This window comes from Malania oleifera, chromosome 3, assembly GCF_029873635.1.
Source record: "Malania oleifera isolate guangnan ecotype guangnan chromosome 3, ASM2987363v1, whole genome shotgun sequence".
Taxonomy (NCBI): domain Eukaryota; kingdom Viridiplantae; phylum Streptophyta; class Magnoliopsida; order Santalales; family Ximeniaceae; genus Malania; species Malania oleifera.
In genome coordinates this window covers 86,265,752-86,286,958 of record NC_080419.1, presented here as the reverse complement: position 1 = coordinate 86,286,958, position 21,207 = coordinate 86,265,752, and the positions used below count along the sequence as shown (strand labels likewise).

The 21,207-nt window shown below is 39.6% G+C and overlaps 1 protein-coding gene across 2 annotated transcripts in view; it reads right to left on the bottom strand.

The window, feature by feature from the left end:
• Positions 1–20,539, bottom strand: part of LOC131152081 (uncharacterized) — a 42,907-nt gene extending 22,368 nt beyond the window's left edge. For both annotated transcript variants that reach the window (XM_058103700.1, XM_058103701.1), the window contains exons 1-6: positions 20,424–20,539; positions 20,147–20,339; positions 19,479–19,641; positions 4,641–4,777; positions 4,219–4,313; positions 3,865–3,960 (exon numbers count right to left, since the gene is read on the bottom strand). In XM_058103700.1, the coding sequence (XP_057959683.1) occupies positions 3,865–3,960; positions 4,219–4,313; positions 4,641–4,777; positions 19,479–19,641; positions 20,147–20,339; positions 20,424–20,426 (687 nt within the window). In that variant the 5' untranslated portion in view covers positions 20,427–20,539. The remainder of the gene's footprint in view (positions 1–3,864; positions 3,961–4,218; positions 4,314–4,640; positions 4,778–19,478; positions 19,642–20,146; positions 20,340–20,423) is intronic.
• Between the last annotated feature and the right edge of the window lie 668 nt (positions 20,540–21,207).

Genomic DNA, 21,207 nt, shown 5'->3' with positions numbered 1-21,207 from the left:
TTGACAATTCATACAAGATTTGGAAATTTCATACCCAAGAAGTACTCCAATGGTCCCACTTCTTTGACATTAAAAGCAGTTTTTAGGAAATGCTTTAGGCCTAGGATACCTCGATCATCATGATCAGTATCACAATATCATGCACATACACTATAAGCAGAATCATGTCGAACAAGGTATGATGATAAAATACATAATAATCTATTGTACACCATCAAAGGACAAACCCAAGTACTACAACATTGAATTGACCAAACCATTCTCTGGTAGACTGTTTTAAACCATCCAATGATTTCTTGAGGCAACACACTAAGCTTGACTCCTCCTAAGCAACAAACTGAGGTGGTTGTTCCATGTAGACCTCCTCTTAAAGATCACCATGTAGGAAAACATTCTTCACATCTAACTAATGTACATGCCAGTGACAAGTCATGGCTAAGGAGATGAACAACTTTGGTGACCAAGGAGAATTTGTCTAAACAATCAAAACCATACACTTGAGTATATCCCTTAGCAACAAGGTGCGCCTTCAAATGAGCCATGGAACCATCTCGATTGACCTTCAATGTATACACCCAATGACAACCAACCATAGGCTTATCAGGAGGAGGAGGTACCAACTCCCAAGTATCATTATCATGTGGTGCACGCATGTCTTCAACCACTACAGTCTTCCACCAAGAATTGTATAGGGCTTTAGAAGTAGATTTGGAAGAGCAATAGAAGACAAAGTACTAACAAAATAGTAATATGAGAGCGACAAGAAGCCATAACAATATATTATTGATTGAATATTGGGTACAAGTGCATTAACCTTTATGAACTGCAATAGGAGGATCAACATCTTACGAAATAGGATCATCTAATGAGTGAACTAGAGGCATAGAAGTGGAAGCTCAAAGAGGCTCTCCGCCCTTGAGCTGCGTGTACGGTTGCAAATTAGGATGATCAAAACAACAAGAAGGAATCAAACTGGATGAAGATGTAGGAGGATTGGGCAAGATAATAGGTTAGAATTTGGAACGCTAGGCAATGGAAGGGACTCATCAAGGTCAATAGAACCCAAGGACTCAAAATAGAATGGTGTAGACTCAAAAAAGGTGACATGAGCAATGACAAAGAATAAAGTAGGTTGTAACATCGATATCCTTTTTCCGTACAAGAACGGCCCAAAAAGATACATTTGATGGCATGGGAATCCAACTTATCCTTTTCTAAAACTAAATGATGGACAAAAGGCACACAACAAAATATATGAGGAAGATAACTAAATATGGGATTTTACCACCAGGACGAAATCACTCCAAAAGACTTTGGGAACATTCATTTGATACGATAGGATATGAATGACTTTGAGTGTATGTCTTCTTTTTTTTTTTTTTGCTCTGCACTCCATTTTGTTGTAAAGTGTGGGCACAAGATGATTGATGAATCGTACCAAAGTTAGCCATATAGGCAGTGCTACTGAAGCCCTTATAAGCATTATCACTATGAAGTATCTTGACTGGCATATCAAACTGACTCCTTCTTTGAGAACAAAAGGCAAAAAAAAAAAATTAACAACTTATAATGATCTTTCATTAAATACAATGAAGTCATCCCAAAGTAATCGACAAATGTAACAAAGTATCAAAACTCCAACTTTGAAGTGACATAACAAGACCCCAAAAATTGCAATGGACTAACATAAAAGGGCTAACCACATATTTATCGACTTGGGAAGCAAAGGGAACACGATCATGTTACAAGACTCACACTCAAGATTAGACACAACACACAAAGTAGGAACTAGTTGTTTTAACTTGTTTGATGATAGATGACCAACACGACAAAGGATTTGATGTAGCATAACAGTGGCACAACAAGCAATAGGAGGAGAGAGCAACTCAAAATAGTAAAGTCCACCAGCCTCATGTCTGTAACAATCATCTTCCCATACTTTTAGATACTATATGATAAAAGAATCAAAAAATAAGGTTACAAAACAATTTAGTGACTTCATAATCTTACTAAGATTGAAGGGGGACTTAAGAACGTACAAAGAAAAAAAAAATAATAGATGGAAAAAGTAGGATTTATTGTTCTTACCCCCTTAATTGTAGTAGTGGACCCATGAAGGGTAACTTAGCGTAAGTTTTTAGTAGAGGGCAGAAAGAAGTTGGCTACACTTGTCATTATGGTCAATGGGAGCATAATCGAAACCCAAGGACTAGCAGGAGAGATATCAATGACATAGAGAAATGTAAAAAAGAAAAAAAAATAAAAATAGATGGATGAAGTAGAATTTACTGTTCTTACCCCCTTAATTGTAGTAGTGGACCTATCAACAAGGGTAACTTAAGGTAAGTTTTTAGTAGAGGGCAGAAAAGAAGTTGGTTACACTTGTCATATGGTCAATGGCAGTAGAGTCAAAACCCAAGGACTAGCAAGAGAGATGCCAATGACATAGAGACTGTAGGATTACCTTTCTGAACAAAAGATGCAATGTGATGAGATACTTGTTCGGATGCCTGATGTTATAGGAACCTTGAATCCTCCTCTGAGATAGTTATAGTATGTTATTCACGTGAACAAGTGACTAACAAGGGAAGTACACTTTTGGATTTGGGGACTCCATTCCAACACACAAACAACCTTGTTACAGCAGCAAATCAGAAATACACATTGAACAACACGTTTTTGGAATTCATGGACTCCATCCCAACAACACAACCTTTGATAACCAGAGCAACCTTCAAGCACACGAGGAACGAATCAAAAACACGATCAATACCACTGTTTCAGGCCCCAATGAACTCAATGAACAATGACTAGTATTTCTCGTCGGTACCAAACAATCATTCCCGGAGTGTTGCATATGAGCAACTAAAAAGGGTGAAGTCTTTGAACAAAAACCAACACCAAAAACTTCAATAATATGCTTATAGAGGGATTCGAATACTGCAGGAAGAATTCAAGCTAACAGCATGCCTAGAATAACCTTCACGCGCTGATGCATGGAACCGGCCCTATTTGCCTTCGACAAGTGTGTAAGGGCATGTGGGAGAAGCTCGGGTGATGGGATTTCTGTGGTGGGCACACAACAATGTCTGTGGATGGCTATGGTGTTGGTTTTGAAACGTCTAAAGTGGTATTTGTGTTCTTGATCAAGTAGTGTCATCTAGGAAGTTTTCAACTGTTGTGGCTTCCAGCAGCTTGCTGTTTTTCAGGCCAATGGTGGTGCTGGCAATTTTTCTATGATGGTAGACATGCCAGAGAATTTAGGGTTCTAGGCTTCAGTTTTGAGGGTGGCTGTGGCAACAAGGGTTAGGTCTCAGAATCATGCTCTGATACCATGTTGAAAATTGGGTAAAATGGAAGACCTAAACAGAATGACCAATCTCTCCCTCTATTTATAATATATGTCAAGTACATACCAATAATCATAATACCCTTACTCACGGTTACCAACATAACACTAGCACATACTAATAATACTAAATGACCAAAATAACCATTAAGAAGCCCAATAAGTAACAATAAGTATTTTAAATTTTAAATTATTATTTCGACAAGCATCAGTTTAGGTCTAGGTTGAAATCAAAATTCAATCTCCAATATCCTCAAAGTTTCATAAAAAAATCCAAAGCTAAATTAATTACTAGGTGTTCGGCTTGAGATATATTAAACATTAGAAGACTACATTGAAAGCCCAAGTAAAATTGACTTCTTTTTGGGCCAAGTAAAATAGATTAAAAATAATCGAGTTCAAGTTGCAATCATCCAGCCAATTTACCAAAGCAACCAATGTCTCAACTGAAAATAACAAAGTTATTTATGAAAAGTAAGCAGATTCCTCAAACTTCACAATAGACATTAGCATACCACAGATTTTTTTGGCAGAACAGCAGAAAGCAGGTGGAGTGCTTCAAATTTCAAGGCATTGTGCAACACAGCGAATTGTCTTGCTATTGTTGTCACCTGACATTACAAGGAAATGCTTAGCATTAACCACAACATGAAAGTTAAGTTTCTCTATTTCAAAACAGCTAAAGAACTGATATAAAAGAACTGAAGCAACACCAACCCTTCTCCCCACTCCCCGCCCCCCCCCCCCCCCCAAAAAAAAAAGAAAAAAAAAAAATACACACCCACAAACACAAAAATAAATAAATAAATAAATAAGAAGGAATAAGAAACAACAAACACTAAACTTGAAAAAATGGTGGTTATGCTCACCATTATTGAAAGGTCTATACTTCTGATACTGTCCAGAGATAACTTACTCAGGATTAACTGGACAAGTTTCATGGCAAGCTCCATTGAGTGGGAACCTGAAAAAAGATAAGCATCCCATAATATCTTTTCATAGTGATATCAATGTACAAATTTCATGGCATGTACAAAATTCAATGGCTCAACATGCCAATATTTTATTGAAACAAGATTATTCAAGTACAGTATAAAAAGTATGAAACATGATGAATGCTAACGAAGGGAAAATTTTTGTTTGGGATTAAACTTTGGTGGGTATTTGGATTGCACCAAAGAGATATGCATACAAAAAGTCTCTAAAATGGAACGACAACAACAACAGCTAATGATTTAATCCATATTAAATTTGAACATAATTCCAACAATAAAAATTTCAATTTACATACCATCTGGCAAAGTCGACATCCGAGATGCTAGCACACTCATGCCTCCAGTTTCACAAAACACTGCAACACCGTTTTCACAGGCAGTTGATACAAGAAATAAAAATTCATAGCAATCCTCGAGGACAGGTGAACCTGATCTGTGTTCAACATGCATAAAGATAACCAAAAAACATCTAGGTTAACACATTCTATGCTGAAAGCCTGAAATTCAAACTAGTAATCTGCCCAAAAGTGTCAGCTTATACATCAAGAAGCATGCATTAGGAAATAGGACTAGTTTCTCAATTGAATGAAACCCATAACATAACGCATTTTGAGGACACGAGGGTTCTAAATGAATGCAAGTTGGAATTACTGGGTACTTTATTAGCTTAGTTATATGCTATGATGGGTCTGCTTTCTGAGAAGCATTCTGTAATTTGGAAAGGACAACCATTTGCTATGAAACCAGTTTTAGAGAAACCATGGAAGTTGTCTTCCCAGTTAAATCAATTTAGGCTTCAGTCATTCTTTCAAGAAGGTAGAATCCTTTGTCAACCAGTCATTCCCACAAAATAAAATGATTGATCATTTAGTGTTACAAGTTACTTCAGTTATTTAGCATTATTGTTGTGTTACATCAGTGTAAGTAAGCATGAGTTAGTAAGGGTTTGATGGTAATTGTAGCGTACATGGCACACATTATAAATATAGAGAGAAACCTATTTGTTGTGTTTAGGTTTTCCAATTTACTAAACATTCTTGACAATTAGGAAATGGACAATTTCCTAATTCCTAATAAATGCAGTGCACAGAATGCAGCTGCATAGATAGTCAACCATCTCATTATCCAACCTTTGTTCACCTGTTCAGTGGAGGCGTGGATCAGTTGGAACTGGACCCTCGTGCTATCAAATTAGGGATGTAAAATAAAAACAGGCTAGGGGATATCCTGCCCCAATCCACCCTAGGGGCGGATCTGGTAGTCCCTAAATAGATTAGGGTTGATTTAAATTTTTTTGTATCTTAAATGATGGACCCTGAGCTTAATTTCTTCCCTGTTGATGATTTGGCTGTATCTTCCTGTGCTAATTCTGTTAAGATAGACTTTCCTTTGGAGCATAGGTGTTCGCAGAGAACTAGTGATGGTGTCCTTCCCCTTCCTGTTCAGCCTCTTCTTGTTTCTGATACTTTATACCAGAGGGAGATTTCTTTCAGGAGGGAGGGCTGTGAGCTTAGATATGAGGGAGGTGAGGGAGACTATAAAGACTCGCTAAACTCCTAGAAGACATGGGCTGGAAATTAGTAGATCCCACAGGCAAGGAGGTGAAGTTGGGTTTGAGCCCTAGAACATATGAGAGTAAGAAGAAAGTCCAAAAAGAATTAAGAAATCTGGTTTCATCAATTAATTATGAGGGTGGTTAGGGGATTGGGAAAGGTGGTAAACATGTTAAGTTATGAAGATTATTAGAATGTTCGAGGTCTAGGGGGTGTGAAGAAGAGGAGCTGGATTAAATAAGTTTTGTCTAGGTATTCCACGGCATTGTTCTGGTTGAAGAAACTAAATTGGAAATGATTGATGGGGGGATTGTTAGAAGCATTAGGGGTGGTTGCTGTAGGGAATGGGAATTTTTACCCTCTTGGGGAACTTCCGGCGGTGTCCTAGTTATGTGGGATTTTCGTTTTATTTCTAAAGTGGATAATTTGGTGGGGCTTTTTTTCCCTTTATGTTTTTGTTGAAGTGAAAGGGAGGGGTCAATGGTGGGTATACTCCATGTATGGTCCTTCTAGATCAACTCTTAAGAGTTCTTTTCTAGGATGAGCTTTATTATGTTTATGGTTTTTGCTCCCCTAGGTGGATAATGGGTGGAGATTTTAATGCAGTGAGGTTTTGAGGGGAAAAGAAACACGCCCCCCCCCCCCCCGGCGCGCCGGGGGGGGGGGGGGTGTTGGTGTTTAAAGTTCTTGCTAGTATGCAGCACTTTGACCTACTTATTTGGGGGTGCAGTCTGAGAGATCTCCTTTTCGGAATGCTACATTTACTTGGTTTGTGTGTGTTAGGGGGGAAAGGGGAGAGGAGGCTAGTGCGGTGGCTAGTACGCTTTATAGGTTCCTGTTCTGTAGTGACTAGGAGGACGAATTCTCTAACCTCTCCCAAACTGTACTCCCGGAAAACCTACTTCTATTCATTTCCTTGTTTTGTAGAAATCAAGTATGGTTTCTTGGGGTCCTACTTCTTTTAGGTTTGAGAATATGTGGCTGGATCATGCTACTTTTAAGCCACTAGTGAGGAGTTAGGAAGAGGACTTGGAGAGGGGTTGGGAAGGGTTTAGGTTTATGAGGAAGTTAAAATGTCTCAAGGAGAAATCGAACGTTTGGAACAAGGAGGTGTTTGGTGATGTTAGAATTAGAAAATCTAGCATCTTAGGTGAATTGGATTCTTTGGATAGAAAGGGAGAGGAGATTGAGATCTCGGAGAGTGAGGAGACAAAAGGATTTTTATGAAGAATGGATTGGAAGAGGTGATAAATAAGGAAATGAGGAGTTGGAGGCAAAAGACCAAATTTAAATGGGTCAAAGAAGGTGATTGTAATTCTGGTTTCTTTCATAGGCTAGCAAAAATGGGATGGTGAGAAAGAATATGATTAGGGAGTTGGATGTGGGTGGAGGGAAAATTATCAATGACCCTAGCCGGATCGCCTCTGAAATCACTATTTTCTTTGATAATCTATATTTTGAGGAAGATATTTGTCGACTGATGGTTAGAGTGGAATCTCATTTCTAGAGTCTTTTGATGAGGTGAGGGGGTAATTTTTGGGATGGCAAGAGATCAGGCTCGGAGTCCAAATGGCTTTAATTCAGCTTTTTTTCAAGACTGTTGGGATGTTATTAAGGATGATTTGTTTAAAGTCTTTACTGAATATTATGGAAACGGGATCTTGAGCAAGAGTTTATTAATTTCAATTTTATTACTATGGTGCCCTAAGAAATCTAGATCTACTAAGATAGAGGACTTCAGACTATTAGCCTAATCTTACTGCTAAAGTACTAGCTAATAGGCTGAGTACGGTGCTTGATAAGACTATATCTACTCCTCAAAAGTGCGTTTGTGGGGAGTAGATAAAGAGTGGATGCTATTTAGGTGGCTAATGAGATGGTGGAAGATATTCATAGGAGAAAAGAGAGGGGTTCATTTTAAATTGGATTTTGAAAAAGCCTATGACAGAGTTAGTTGGAGATTCTTGGATAAAATCATTGCAAGAAAGGGTTTTGGGGAGTGTTGGCGTTAGTGGTTCAGGGGTTGTTTGCCTAATTTGTGGTTCTCCATAGCTGTGATGGTGAACCAAATCCATGGTTAAGGGCTTCTAAAGGGTTTTTTTATAGCAAAAGAAAATTTCATTAATAAGAGAAGAATTTACAAGAGAGAGAATGAGGCGTCTCCCAAAATATATCTAGAACAAACCAGAAAAAGCAACTTAAAACTACAGAAAGAGAAAAATTCAACAAGACAACACAATACTCCAATCTCTTTGACTCTCTAGGAAATTATTCCCTCCATAAAAACCAAAACCAACACACCATAGCGATGCCAAATACTGAATTTTATCCCAGACAAGCTCCCAGTTTAATTTTTTCCCAGAGCATATCTGTGGATTATGCTCCGCCCATATCCCCCATAAAACTGCAAATATCCCTGACCTCCATAAAGCTGCCCAATCCTTCCTTCTACCAAAACCTGTGAAAGAAATGGCAAATAAATCTTCCACTAACGCAAGGCATACCCAACTCTCTCCCACAATACCAAAAAGCTTTTCCAAATCCTTCAAGCAAAATCACAGTGCGAAAGGAGATGAATAACTGTCTCAAAGGTCTTGAAATAGAGCACACATACATCGGGAGAGAGCCTTCAAAGATCTTCTGATTTGCAGCAAGTTATCAGCATTTGTTGCATTTGTTTTATCAAGCACAACCAATCAAGTGAAAGCCTTAATTTTTGGGGGAGCCTTTGAAGAGGATAAAGCAGAAATGAAGAGTTGGAATGGATTAGGAAATCAAAAAAAGATTACCATGAATACACCCCAACTGATCCAAGGAACAAGAATGAACATACCTCCCCAACAAAAAGTTACATCCACTCAATAAAGATAACAAAGATAACCCCACCATCTCTCTCTCATTAAGAGGTATCCTAAAATGGAGATTCCAAGAAACCAAAGGACTAGCCAAATCCCCAACAAAGAAAGATATGGCTCTATTTTGCTCAGCTCAAACGAAAGAGACAAGGGAAAGAACTATAAAAAGCTACATTCCCCAGCCAAGGGTCTTTCTAGACATGAATACGTGAACCCCTCCCCACCTCAAGTATAGTGTGAGGGGTGAAGGAAGAATAAATCTAAGAAATGGACCTCCATGGACTCCTTGAAGAACATCTTAAATTAATATGGGTATCACACATTCCCATCTAACCCAAATTTACTTCTTACTACTTTATGCCAAAGGGAAGATTCTTCTATACAGAAGCGCCATAACCATTTAGCTCAAAGAGCGGTGTTTCTAGGCACCAACATACCAAGACCCAGCCCTCCCTCCCTCCCTCTTCAGACATACAAACCTCTTCCCATCTAAGTGGTCCCTATGACCCCCACGCTAGCGCACAAAAATTCCCTCATAATTCTCTCTCAAGCTTACTAGCAATCCCCATTCACAAACAGAAAATAAGTGTAATACTAGATAGACAAGCCTAAACAAGGCAATTCTTCCCCCCACCAAAAAAGAAGAGAGCCCCCTTCCACCCATTTATCCTCATCGTCACACTTACCATAATGGGATTGTAGAACTTCACAGCTCTAGGGTTACCCCCCAAAGGAACCCCTAAGTAAGTCAGAGGCAAATCCAGAATGTCACACCCCACTTTAGTAGCCCACTCCCTAACACGCTCCCAGTCACATTCAAAGCTGCTAAACTGCTCTTCCCCATACTAATTTTAAGGCCACACACCCTCTCAAAGATTTGGAGAACATCCAAAATTCTCTTGAAAGAAGGGCTATGATCATCAAGAAAGAAAATGGTATCATCAACAAATTGGAGGTGAGATACCATAGGGATCCTAGAGGTATTAGACAAGGAGATTCACGTTCCTCCAATTTGTTTGTTCTAGTAGTTGATTTTTTTTAGTACAATGGTAGATAGGGTTGTGGATTGGCGGTTGGTGAAAGGGTTGGCAGTGGGGAGAGAGGGAGTGGTGATTTCTCATCTTTAGTTTGCTGATAACACCATTTTAATTTTAGATGATCATAACCCTTAGCCCTTATTTTAGGAGTATTTTGGCTATTCTCCAAGTTTTTTAGAGTGGGTGATGGGGCTTAAAATTAACATGGGGAAAAGCGGTTTAGCAGCTATAAATGTGCCTATTGAGCGAGCTAGTGAGTGGTCCTATTATGTGGGGGTGTCGATTGTTAGATTGGCCTTTGACTTATTTAGGGATCCCTTTGGTGGGTAATCCCAGATCTACAAATTTTTGGAATCTGGTAGTGGAAAAGGTGGCCAAGCGTTTAGATGGCTGGAAGCGGGCTCTTTTTTACCTTGGGGGTAAAATCACTCTTCTTCAGGCATGTTTGTCTAGTATCTAGTGTATTGTTTGTCTATTTTTAAGATTCTAGTGGGAATTTGCTAATGAGATAAAGAGATTTATGAGAGATTTCTTGTGGTCTGGAGTTGGGGCATCATAGGGATCATTAGTAAGTTGGAAAGAGGTTTGTAGGTCTAAAATGGAGGGAGGGATGCGTATTAGAAAGTTGGTGACTAAAAACATCGCTCTCTTAGCTAAATGGTTATGGCGTTTTCCCCTAGAAGATTCTTCCCTTTGGCATGGAGTGATTAGAAGTAAGTTTGGGTTGACTGAGAATGGTTGGAGTGTTAGTTTTAGATGTATTTCAAAGGGTCAATGGAGATCTATCTCCCATATTTACCCCTTATTCACTTCCCACACTAATTTGTGGTGCATCGGGTTTGGGTTTTATAAAGGAATTAGCTTTCCGAAAGTTCAATGAGATTGGAGGAATATCACCGAAGACTCTACAAAGGGCATAGTTGAATGCATATGATGATACTTTGAAGGGTTTTATTATAATCGGAAAAGCAAGTATATTTCAAGTTGTCAAAGGCTCTTGGCTCAAGCCAACAACTCATCAAGTCGCTTCCATATTCTCGCAACTTCTGAGGCACCAATCATTGGCCCTTTGGGAGGGTTCTTCACCCCTCATAACAACTTGATCCCATGCTCCACACCTTGCCATAGAGGCAAGTTGTTCAATAGCTTATCCAACATATCTTGGTATTCCTTCAGCACATCTTAGATGGCAATGCACAGTAGCCCTAGTCCTACACCTTCATCCACCACCAACGCGAGACATGTTTATTCACCCCTTCTCTAAGTTGCATGACAAAAAATAACTTCTCATCATCTCCCTTTTTTGCGACAATTTAAACCACACATGGTAACCCCCCATCAAACAAAGGGATACCTTAGTCTCCTACAAAAATCCCATCCCAAGTATCACTTGGAAATCATCCATGAAAATAGTTGTGAAATCTATTTTCATGTCCTCCCATAGATGAAGCTTCCCTACTTGACTAATCCACTATAGGTGTGCTACAAAGTTTACCGCTTCCTGGCATATTGAGTCTCTATCTAAATTCAAATTAAGTATCTACACTTTAGTCTTGGTATCCACGTATCAACAAGGTAGCTCTATCGTACATTCAAAAACATTAAACCCTTAGCTTGGGAAATACTAGGTTCTTTGCCTGCCTCTCCAATGCGTTGAGCAACCCAATTGCACCCACCCTTTTGGGTTTTCTTCCTCATCCTTATCTCGTCTTTGTCACCCTTGGGCAATGGAAGTTTATGAGGAATTGAGTGATAACTTGTCAGGGCAATCGACAACTTGATAAGGGCTTTTGACATCAAAAACACGCAATCTTGCTCTTACCACCAAATCTATTGGATGCCATGAAGACAACTCCTTTGAAGATGATGCCTTTCTATTGGCTCCCCCACCCTAGAGTTTGTCCTCTTTCAAAAATTTTTTGGTGTTTCCACTTGACGAACCACTCTCCTTAGGCATTAGTCAAGTTTTTGCAATGGAATCAATCATGGCATCAAGTTGTTCAAGACTTGCCTATTGTTCAAAAAGTCTTGAACTTTGTCCATGAAATTCAATCCTTACCCACTTTGAATCTTCAAGATGTAGAACACTTCGTATTTTTTTGACGTGTCCAAAATTCTAACAAAAGCAAAAAATTATTTCACATTTCTCTAGTTGCCTAGGTGTACTTAAGATCTCGTAAGTTGCGCCAAGAACCATACCCAACATTGTCAAGAAAGACTTGGCCTACCTCTCTTCTTAAATCTAGCAAAATATCAATTGTACACCAACTATTTTGTATTTCATTGTACTTGGTACACCACAATGGCTACTACATGAAAGTATTGTTCCATGTCAAAAAGGAAGTTTTCTAACTCCTTAGCATCATGGTCATTGCTGAATGCCCGTGGTTCTAGTACCTGTGCTATATCGTATTCTATCCTTGCAGAACTAACATTTCTAAAAGCACGAACAAAAGGTTCAGCTTAGCATTGAGCCCCCATCTCATGTTGTGAAGCATCCACAGTATCATGAAAATCTTCCAATGGTTCATAGATTGAATGATAGTTTTGGAATCCCTCCAATACAACAGCATCGTCAATGAGTAGGACCACCTTTAAGGTCACCTCATTGACAATCATATGCAACTCTAGCACATCAACTCTCTCCATATAAGTGTGTAATCCTCTCATTGATGCTTCACACAATCACACAATCCAAAAGCAATCAAATCATAAACCAACAAAATGTGCTCTGCTTTGACACCAATTTTCAAAAGGCTCAATATGTCATGGGTTCGATACTTTCACCACATTTGTATGCCACTAGTTTTATCACTAAAATCTTACCTAATACAGTTGATACACCAGATCAACATGTTCACAAGCATCGAATACAAATACATGGTATGTAATCACAAGGTTTGGTAAATAGCAAAGCAACGTAATGTATGACACTAGTTTTATCACTAAAATCTTACCTAACACAGTGGATACACTAGATCAACATGTTAACAAGTGTCACGGGCCGACTATTTCACACCTTTGTGAAAGGACCGAGCGGCGCTAGCTAAAGCACTCTTGTTTAACTAGCCAGCCTATCGTTTACCACAATTCATCCATGACGCACTTTCATTATCATTCAATCAAATATCAGCGAAAGCAGTAAGCAATTATGAAAGCAGTGGCAAGCAAGCAATAAACATTGAAGCAACATAATTCATTAACACCTCCATTAACATTATGTGTTTAGCGAGGGAGGCGCATAGGCTAAACACATTGACAATAGCTAGTGAGTTTTACAAGATTGATGAACACTCACCCTCCCCTAAAAAGCTTTATATGCAATTCTCACCCTAGCACTAGGAAACATCAAAGTGACCGAGGAGTCATACTGCCTTATTTGGCATAGAGAGAAACTACTACTAGAAAATAAACCTACACTAGTATTTACATGAGGGAAACACATCCCAAACGCATGAGACAAGCGGTCACAGGCAAGCATAATGCCCTGAACAAGCTCAGCTCGTGATGCTCCCCCACTTATGCGATCGACATCCTCGTAGACTTTAACGCTAGGTACACTTCTACTTTATCCACAAACGGTTGCATATATTTCTGCAAAAATCCAATTGATTTCTTCATCACCAAGGCCTTTCCACTTCACTAAGAACTCCCGCCACTTCTTCCTCGAGGATATGAACACTCAGCAAGGATATCTTCAATTTCACGTCTGTCAAGTTGCACTGTCTTTAACTCTGCTCTGCTCTGTTTGACTGACTTCTGCTCAGATCATCGATGTCGGCGTTGAACGGCTTGAGGTAGCTAACGTGAAACACTGGATGCACTTGCATCCAAGTCGAAGGGTCAATTTTGTAAGAGGCCTTCCCAACTTGGCCAAGATAGGGACTGGTCCTTCATATTTGCGAAGTAGTCTCCTATCTAATCCTCGTAGTGACCTCATCCATTCAAGATTGAGCTTAACAAGCACCAAGTCACCTACATTGAAGTTTTGCGGTCTTCTCCCCTAATCTGCCCACTTCTTCATCTGCTTAGAAGCTTTCTCCAGGTAGGCTCAGGCAATCTCAGCATTCTGTCTCCATTCTCTACTAAAGATATATGCCCAGGGACTCTTTCCTCTGTACAGCTCGTCCACTGTGTGAGCTAACAACGGCTACTGGCTTGTAACAAGCTCAAAAGGGCTCTTATTGGTTGTTGAGCTCCTTTGGGCATTGAAACAGAACTGAAACAGAACTGAGCCACATCAAGTAGTTGCAACTAATTCTTCTACTTGGCGTTGACGAAATGACGCAAGTACTCTTCCAATAGACCATTGAATCTCTTCGGCTGTCCGTTTGTTTGTGGATGGTAACAAGAAGAGATTTCAAGTTGTGAACCAAGGATTTTGAAAAGTTTTGTCCAATAGTTGCCGATGAATATTGAGTCTCGATCACTAACAATGTCTTGGATACCCCAATATTTTATAATATTCGTGAAGAACGATTGTGTCGTGTCCTCTGCCGAACAGTACTTGGGTGCGGGTATAAACGTATCATACTTAGAAAACTGGTCTATAACCACAAGTATAGATCCTGCATCTCCCACTTTGGGCAGGTTGGTGATGAAGTCCAGTGAGACACTTTCCCACGATTAGGACGATACAGGTAGGGGCTCCAGCAGCTCTACAATCTTCCTCCGCTCCACCTTGTCTTGTTGGCAAGTGAGACAAGTTCGAGTATAATCAACCACATCATCACGCATGTGCAGCCAATAATACCTTTGCTTCAGTAAAGCCAAAGTGCGCTGCCACCCTAGATGTCCAGCCCACATAGTACCATGGCACTCTCTCAACAGTGTCTTCCTTAGATCACCAGCTCATGACACAAAGAGTCGGCTACCATGGGTCATCAGCAATCCGTCTTCCATCCAAAACTGGCGTGCTTTCCCCTCTTCGGTCAACTTCATTAGATTCTGCACAACTGGATCTTTGGCTAAGTTCTCTTTGATGTGCTCTCGCATCGTCGTGGTAACAGTACTCACAGTCAAGCGTGCTACCGTCTGCAAGGCCGCCAGCTCAGCTTTCCTACTCAGTGCATCCGCGACTTCGTTTAGTCACCCTGCCTTGTGCTCAAAGGAGAAATCAAATTCTGCCAAGAGTTCTTGCCATCAGCCCTGCTTGGGTGTCCATTTCGGCTATGTGAAGAAATGGCTAACTCCCGAGTAAGTAATTCCTCCACACGCGAAGACAATGTATCACCGCTGGCATCTCCTTATCTTGAGTTGTGTACTTCCGCTCTGCTTCACTAAGCTTACAGCTCTTGTACGCAATAGGATGTCCCTCCTGTAACAAGCCTCCTCCAAAGGAGAAGTCTGATACATCTGTTTGCACCTCAAAGGATTTCATGACATCCAAAAGAGCAAGCATCAAATCTCTCATCATGGCATCCTTCAAGTCATCAAAGGCTCCTTGGCACTTCTTAGTCCAGTTCCACCCATTACCCTTCTTTAGTAGTTCCGTTATAGGAGTCTTCTCCGCGAATAGCCCTCTATGAACTTCCTGTAATAGTTGGCTAGGCCAAGAAAGGAACACAAATCCTTCACTGTCGTTGGGATCTTCCATTCTTGAATCGCCCTTAGCTTCTCCATATCCATCCGAATATTACCTTACTCAATCACATGACCTAGGAATTTGATGTTTCGCTAAGCAAAAGAGCACTTCTCTTTCTTCACATACAAACTGTTCCCCCTCAACCCGTCGCACACCTTCCGTAGATGCTCTTCATGTTCCTTCAAAGTGGAACTATAGACAACAATATCATCCGGGTACACCACGACAAACTTGTCAAGGTATTCACGAAATACTTGGTTCATCAAGGTACAGAATGTTGCAGGTGCATTTGTCAACCCGAATGGCATCACCAAGAATTCATACGCCCCATACTGCATCACACAAGTAGTCTTTGGCTCATCCCCATCAGCATTTCTCACCTGATAGTAAACTGACCTCAAGTCAAGTTTAGTGAAGTATTTGGCATGACTTAACTAATCCAACAAATCAGCAATCAATGGAATAAAATACTCGTTGTGCATTGTCACCTTGTTGAGCACGAGGTAGTGTACACACATCCATATGCTCCCATAATGTTTTTTCTGAAACAACACCGGTGCTCCAAACAGTGCGTTGGCAGGGCGAACATATTCCGCTTCCAACAACTCATCAAGTTGTTTCCTCGGCTCTGCTAGCTCTGGGGGCGCCATCCGATATGGTCCTTTAGTAGGCGGTTTCACTCCTGACAACAACTCGATCACATACTCTACACCCATCATGGAGGCAACATATCCGACATCACCTCCTTGTACTCATCCAACACCGCTTGGATGGTCGTAGACACCAACTCTTGGCCTACTTCTTCATCTACCACCACCGTGGCTAGATATGTCTGCTCACCCTTTTGCAATCCCTTCTTGAGTTAAATGGCTAAAAGAAACTTCCCATCATCTCCTTACGTTACAACGGCTGGCACCATGCAAAGGTGATCTCCCATCAGACACGGGGAACCAGCAGAAGGCATCAGCATTGCCTTCGTCCCCCCTTAGGAATTTCATTCGCAAAATGACTGAAAAGTCATCCAATGGCACCGCTATGAAATTCACATGACCTTCCCACTGTCCAAGCTTCACAGTCACTTGCTTCTCTACTCCTAGAGTAGGCTGGGCTACATAATTCACTGCTTTCATGCGTCATGTATCCTTCTCCAAGGATAAGTTGAGTCTCCATGCTTCTGGTTGCGAAACAAAATAATAAGTAGCCTCGATATACACCATAGCGCGGGTACTCTTCCCATTGATCCTCAAGTCCACAAATATCAGTCCTTTAGCTTGTGTAACTTTTGGTGTTGTCACCTGCTTTTCCAATGCACCCATCCTCGGGATATCCTCCTCTTCCCCATCACTTTCCACTACCTACACGATAATGAAAGCCCGTAAGGTATTAAATGTTGCTTTGTGAGGACACTCAAAAACTCTGTGAGGGCCTCGATACAAGTAACACGAAATTTTACTCTTACCATTGGGTGTGTTGAACCCTCGAGACTATGAAGCTTCTTTTGAAGTTGATGCTTTATGGTCGGCTCCCCCACTTTTGGTTTTGCCCTTCTTGAAAGGTTTTCCACTATTTCCCCCTACGCCAAACTTTTTGGACGAAGCAGTAGTATCACCAGCGCAGTTAGCCAAGTGTTCCGTAGCAGCTTGTGCGGTAGACAAGTCTTGAACTCTTTGCCTATGAAGTTCTGTTCTTGCCCACGATTTCAAACCCTCTAGAAAATAGAACAACTAGTCATTCTCTAGCATGTCTCTAATATCTAATATCAAATCAGAAAATTGTTTCACGTATTCCCTGATTGACCCAGTATGCTTGAGGTCACTCAGCTTTCTCCTAACATTATACTCAACATTCTTAGGAAAGAATTGGGCCTTGAGCACTCTCTTCAAGTCTGCCCAACTATACACTACATAGCGTCCAGTTTCAATTTCATTGACTTGGTATGCCACCACAGTTTGGCGTCACCAACCAAGTATATGGTGTATCCACTTTCACCTGTTTTGAGGTCATCCTCACAGCGCAAAAGTACTACTCCATATCAAACAAGAAGTTCTCAAACTCCTTGGCATCACGGGCACCCCCATACGTCCTAGGTTTTGGTACCTTAGTCTTGCTAAACCCCAGAGTGTTAGAGTTTCCCATAGCAAGAACCATCAAATTCATCTTTGCATCCAGATCAGCTATTCAAGATTGCAAAGTTTCCACAGTATGGGGAAAGTCCTCTGACATTTCACCTATCAAACTTGCTTGATGCTTTTGTGATTCCATCACTTCATCAACAAGTCCCCTCAGTTGGGCCATCTCTGTGGCCACATTGTTGGTTGTTGTCTCAGCGTGTGCTTCCAGCACACTGATTCCCTCAGCATTGGTTGGTGGTCATGGTCATTTACCAAAGTTTTCCTAATCCCACAACGAAGGCAACTGAATTCACGTAGCAACTAACCGAGCTCTAATACCAAGTGTCACAAGCCGACTATTTCACACCTTTGTGAAAGGACCGTGCGGCGCTAGCTAAAGCACTCACTCTTGTTTAACTAGTCAGCCTATCATTTACCACAATTCAACCACGACACACTTGCATTATCATTCAATCAAATATCAGTGGAAGCAGTAAGCAATTATGAAAGTAGTGGCAAGCAAGCAATAAACATTAAAGCAATGTAATTCATTAACACCACCTCCATTAACATTGTGTGTTTAGAGAGGGAGGCAAGTAGGCCAAACACTCACCCTCCCCTAAAGAGTTTTATATGCAATTCTCACCTTGGCATTAAGAATAGTAAGAAACATCAAAGTGACCGAGGAGTCATACAGCCTTATTTGGCATAGGGAGAAACTACTACTAGAAAATAAACCTATACTAGTATTTACATGATGGAAACCCATCCCAAATGCACGAAACAAGCGGTCACAGGCAAGCATAATGCCCTAAACAAGCTTGGCTCGTGACGACATCGTATACAAATACATGGTAAGTAATCACAAGGTCTAGTAAATAGCAAAGCAAGATAATTTATCTCATTACACTTCCATAAACAATGCGTTTTAAACAAGGAAAGCAAATAGGCTTAACATGTTTACAATATTTTTTAAGTTTTACAATAATTGATGAACACTCAACCTCCTCTCAAAAGCTTTCCAATTCCTAATTTAGCACAAGGGAACATCAACATGCACAAGAAGTCATACTCACCTTTTTCCCAATGCACAACACAATTTATAGAACAACCATTAATCTGTACTACTATTTACAAGAACTATTACCAACCCAATAAGCACAAAACATATGGTCATAGCAAGCATAAGGCCCTAGACAAACTTGCCTCGTGACATTGAGGCTTGGAATCTAGGTCAAGTCCAGATCCAACTATAGTGCTTTTTATGAAAAAAAAAAAAAAAAAGTAGATTTATTAGAAAAAAAAAAAAAATCAAATTGGGTTGCTTGGGTTGTTATATGAAACTAAAGGATTTGAGTAACACACTCGCTATGTTCTAAGTAGCTACAAGTGGCCAAGGGCTTAGTCCAATAATTTCTACCAAAATCAAGGTCATGGATTCAATTCCCAAGGAGTTGTAGCTGGGGAAAGAGGATGAATCGTTGTCCGAGGCGCAAGCACTAGGTAGCAATCTACACAGAGGCCCAAGTCATGGTCGAACCACAACACTTGGTTGGTTATATGATTGAATAGCACTATCACTATCACCATAGATTTTGGTGTCGTAACATTTGCTTAGTCAACACAAATTTGAAGGAGGAAATTCTAAACAACCTACTCAACTTTTATATGTATATTGATTTGTGATCATTATTGATTATGTTTTTTATAAAAAAAATATTACTATATTTCATACTTCATAGCATAATAAAACTAAAAAGTTAAGTATTATCTAAAACATTTTTTTTAAAAAAAAGAGGTAAAATTCAAAATGCAATGTGCTTAGCACTGGGCAAGGCTACCATAATGTAAAGGGGGAAAAAAAAACATAATGATGATAAGAGGATTGGACTCCCTATTCAGTAGGCAACAGGATTGAAACTTTGTGCTAGAATAAAAAAGCCAAAATCTATGGTTATTTGGCTTAACTAAATGCAAAGATATAAGAACCTTACTCCTTCAACATAACTTCCAGAATCAATGGAATCTTGGAAAGCATATCTTCAGATGAAGCAATCTCGGGAACACGACAAAATGCAGCAAGAACTGTAACTGATAGCTGCAAATAGGCATCGCGACTATCGCCTCCGGTAGTGCTAATATTTCCTTTTCCCAGCCCTTTCAAGGAAAAAAGACCTCCAAAACATTAAAACTCAACCAAGAAAAAAAATTGCAATAAAAATACAACCCATGAAACAATACAGGTAAAAAGAAAATAATCAAACAAATCAACTAAACCAAACACAGCAACTATTTCACTTAGCCAAGAGATTATCAGTCAAAAATGAGATACTTGAAGATCAAAAAGTCCAATTTTGGTCCACTGTCTTCAAATTTATTTCTTTTTTCTAGTGTTTCGAGGCAACCAAACATACGACGAAGAGCTTACCAGTCGTAAGTAGGCGGTCCAAGAATCGAACACCGACGAAACAATACAGGTAAAAAGAAAATAATCAAACAAATCAACTAAACCAAACACAGCAACTATTTCACTTAGCCAAGAGATTATCAGTCAAAAATGAGATACTTGAAGATCAAAAAGTCCAATTTTGGTCCACTGTCTTCAAATTTATTTCTTTTTTCTAGTGTTTCGAGGCAACCAAACATACGACGAAGAGCTTACCAGTCGTAAGTAGGCGGTCCAAGAATCGAACACCGACGGCTTCGTAAACCCTTCTAATTGATATGTAGTCATCACCTTTGCAAAATTTGGGAACCAAAAGGAGACCAGCGAGGCGTTGTTCATCTCTCTCTCCTGTCAAAAGCTTCAAACAATCTTCAAACGAGGGAGAATGTCCTGGAGTTTGGGACTGTTCCTGCCATGAAAGTAACGGGAAAGATGTTAGCATTTGCCAAGGGAGATACAGGGAAGACATGGGAATTGAGGTGCAGAAACTTACCATTGAGGTGGAGAAGAAGCCAGGAAGTTCTATTAACAATCAAGCTGAAGTGTGGAGCGTGGGTCTTCAACAATGTTTTGAAAATCGGATTCGGACAGGAAGGCACTGGGTCATGCTTCGACCGGTCGGGCCGGTTAATTGATCCAAATGACATCAATATGATATAATAATTATATTATTATTTCACAAAATTATAAAAATGAAATAATTTTTTTAAAAGTAAAAAAAAAAAGAGAAAAAAATACCTAGATAATTTTAAACATACAAAAAAAATTATCATATGCAAAAAATATATATATAAAGACAATTTTTTAAGGAAATATATTTTTCTCTAAAAACATTCAAATGACATTTAAAAGGAAAATAAAAATAAAATAAAATAAAGGGCAAAAATACGCCCTTCTTTGGTATAAAAAATAGAAACCTTCCATAAAATTTGTCAAAAAGAGACAGACATTCTCTAAAAAAAAACTTTTCCTTTTACAAAATATGAGGAAAGATTTATTTATTTTTATTTTTTTTACAAATCTTATAGAAAGTTCTTGAAATTTTTAAAATTTTAGGAAATGTTTTTTTTTTTTTATCAAACATTGAGGGAGGTCAATGAGTTTTTTTCTATTTTATTATTATTTTAAAATAATATATTAAATAATACCATATTCGAGAAAAATATTTCCAGAATGACGCTCACGTAAGATCGTTGCTTGGTCCAACGAGGACCAAGCAGCGAGACTTGCTTGGGACAATGATGCAGGGTTGGACGCGTGGCAAATCTTGCTGAATG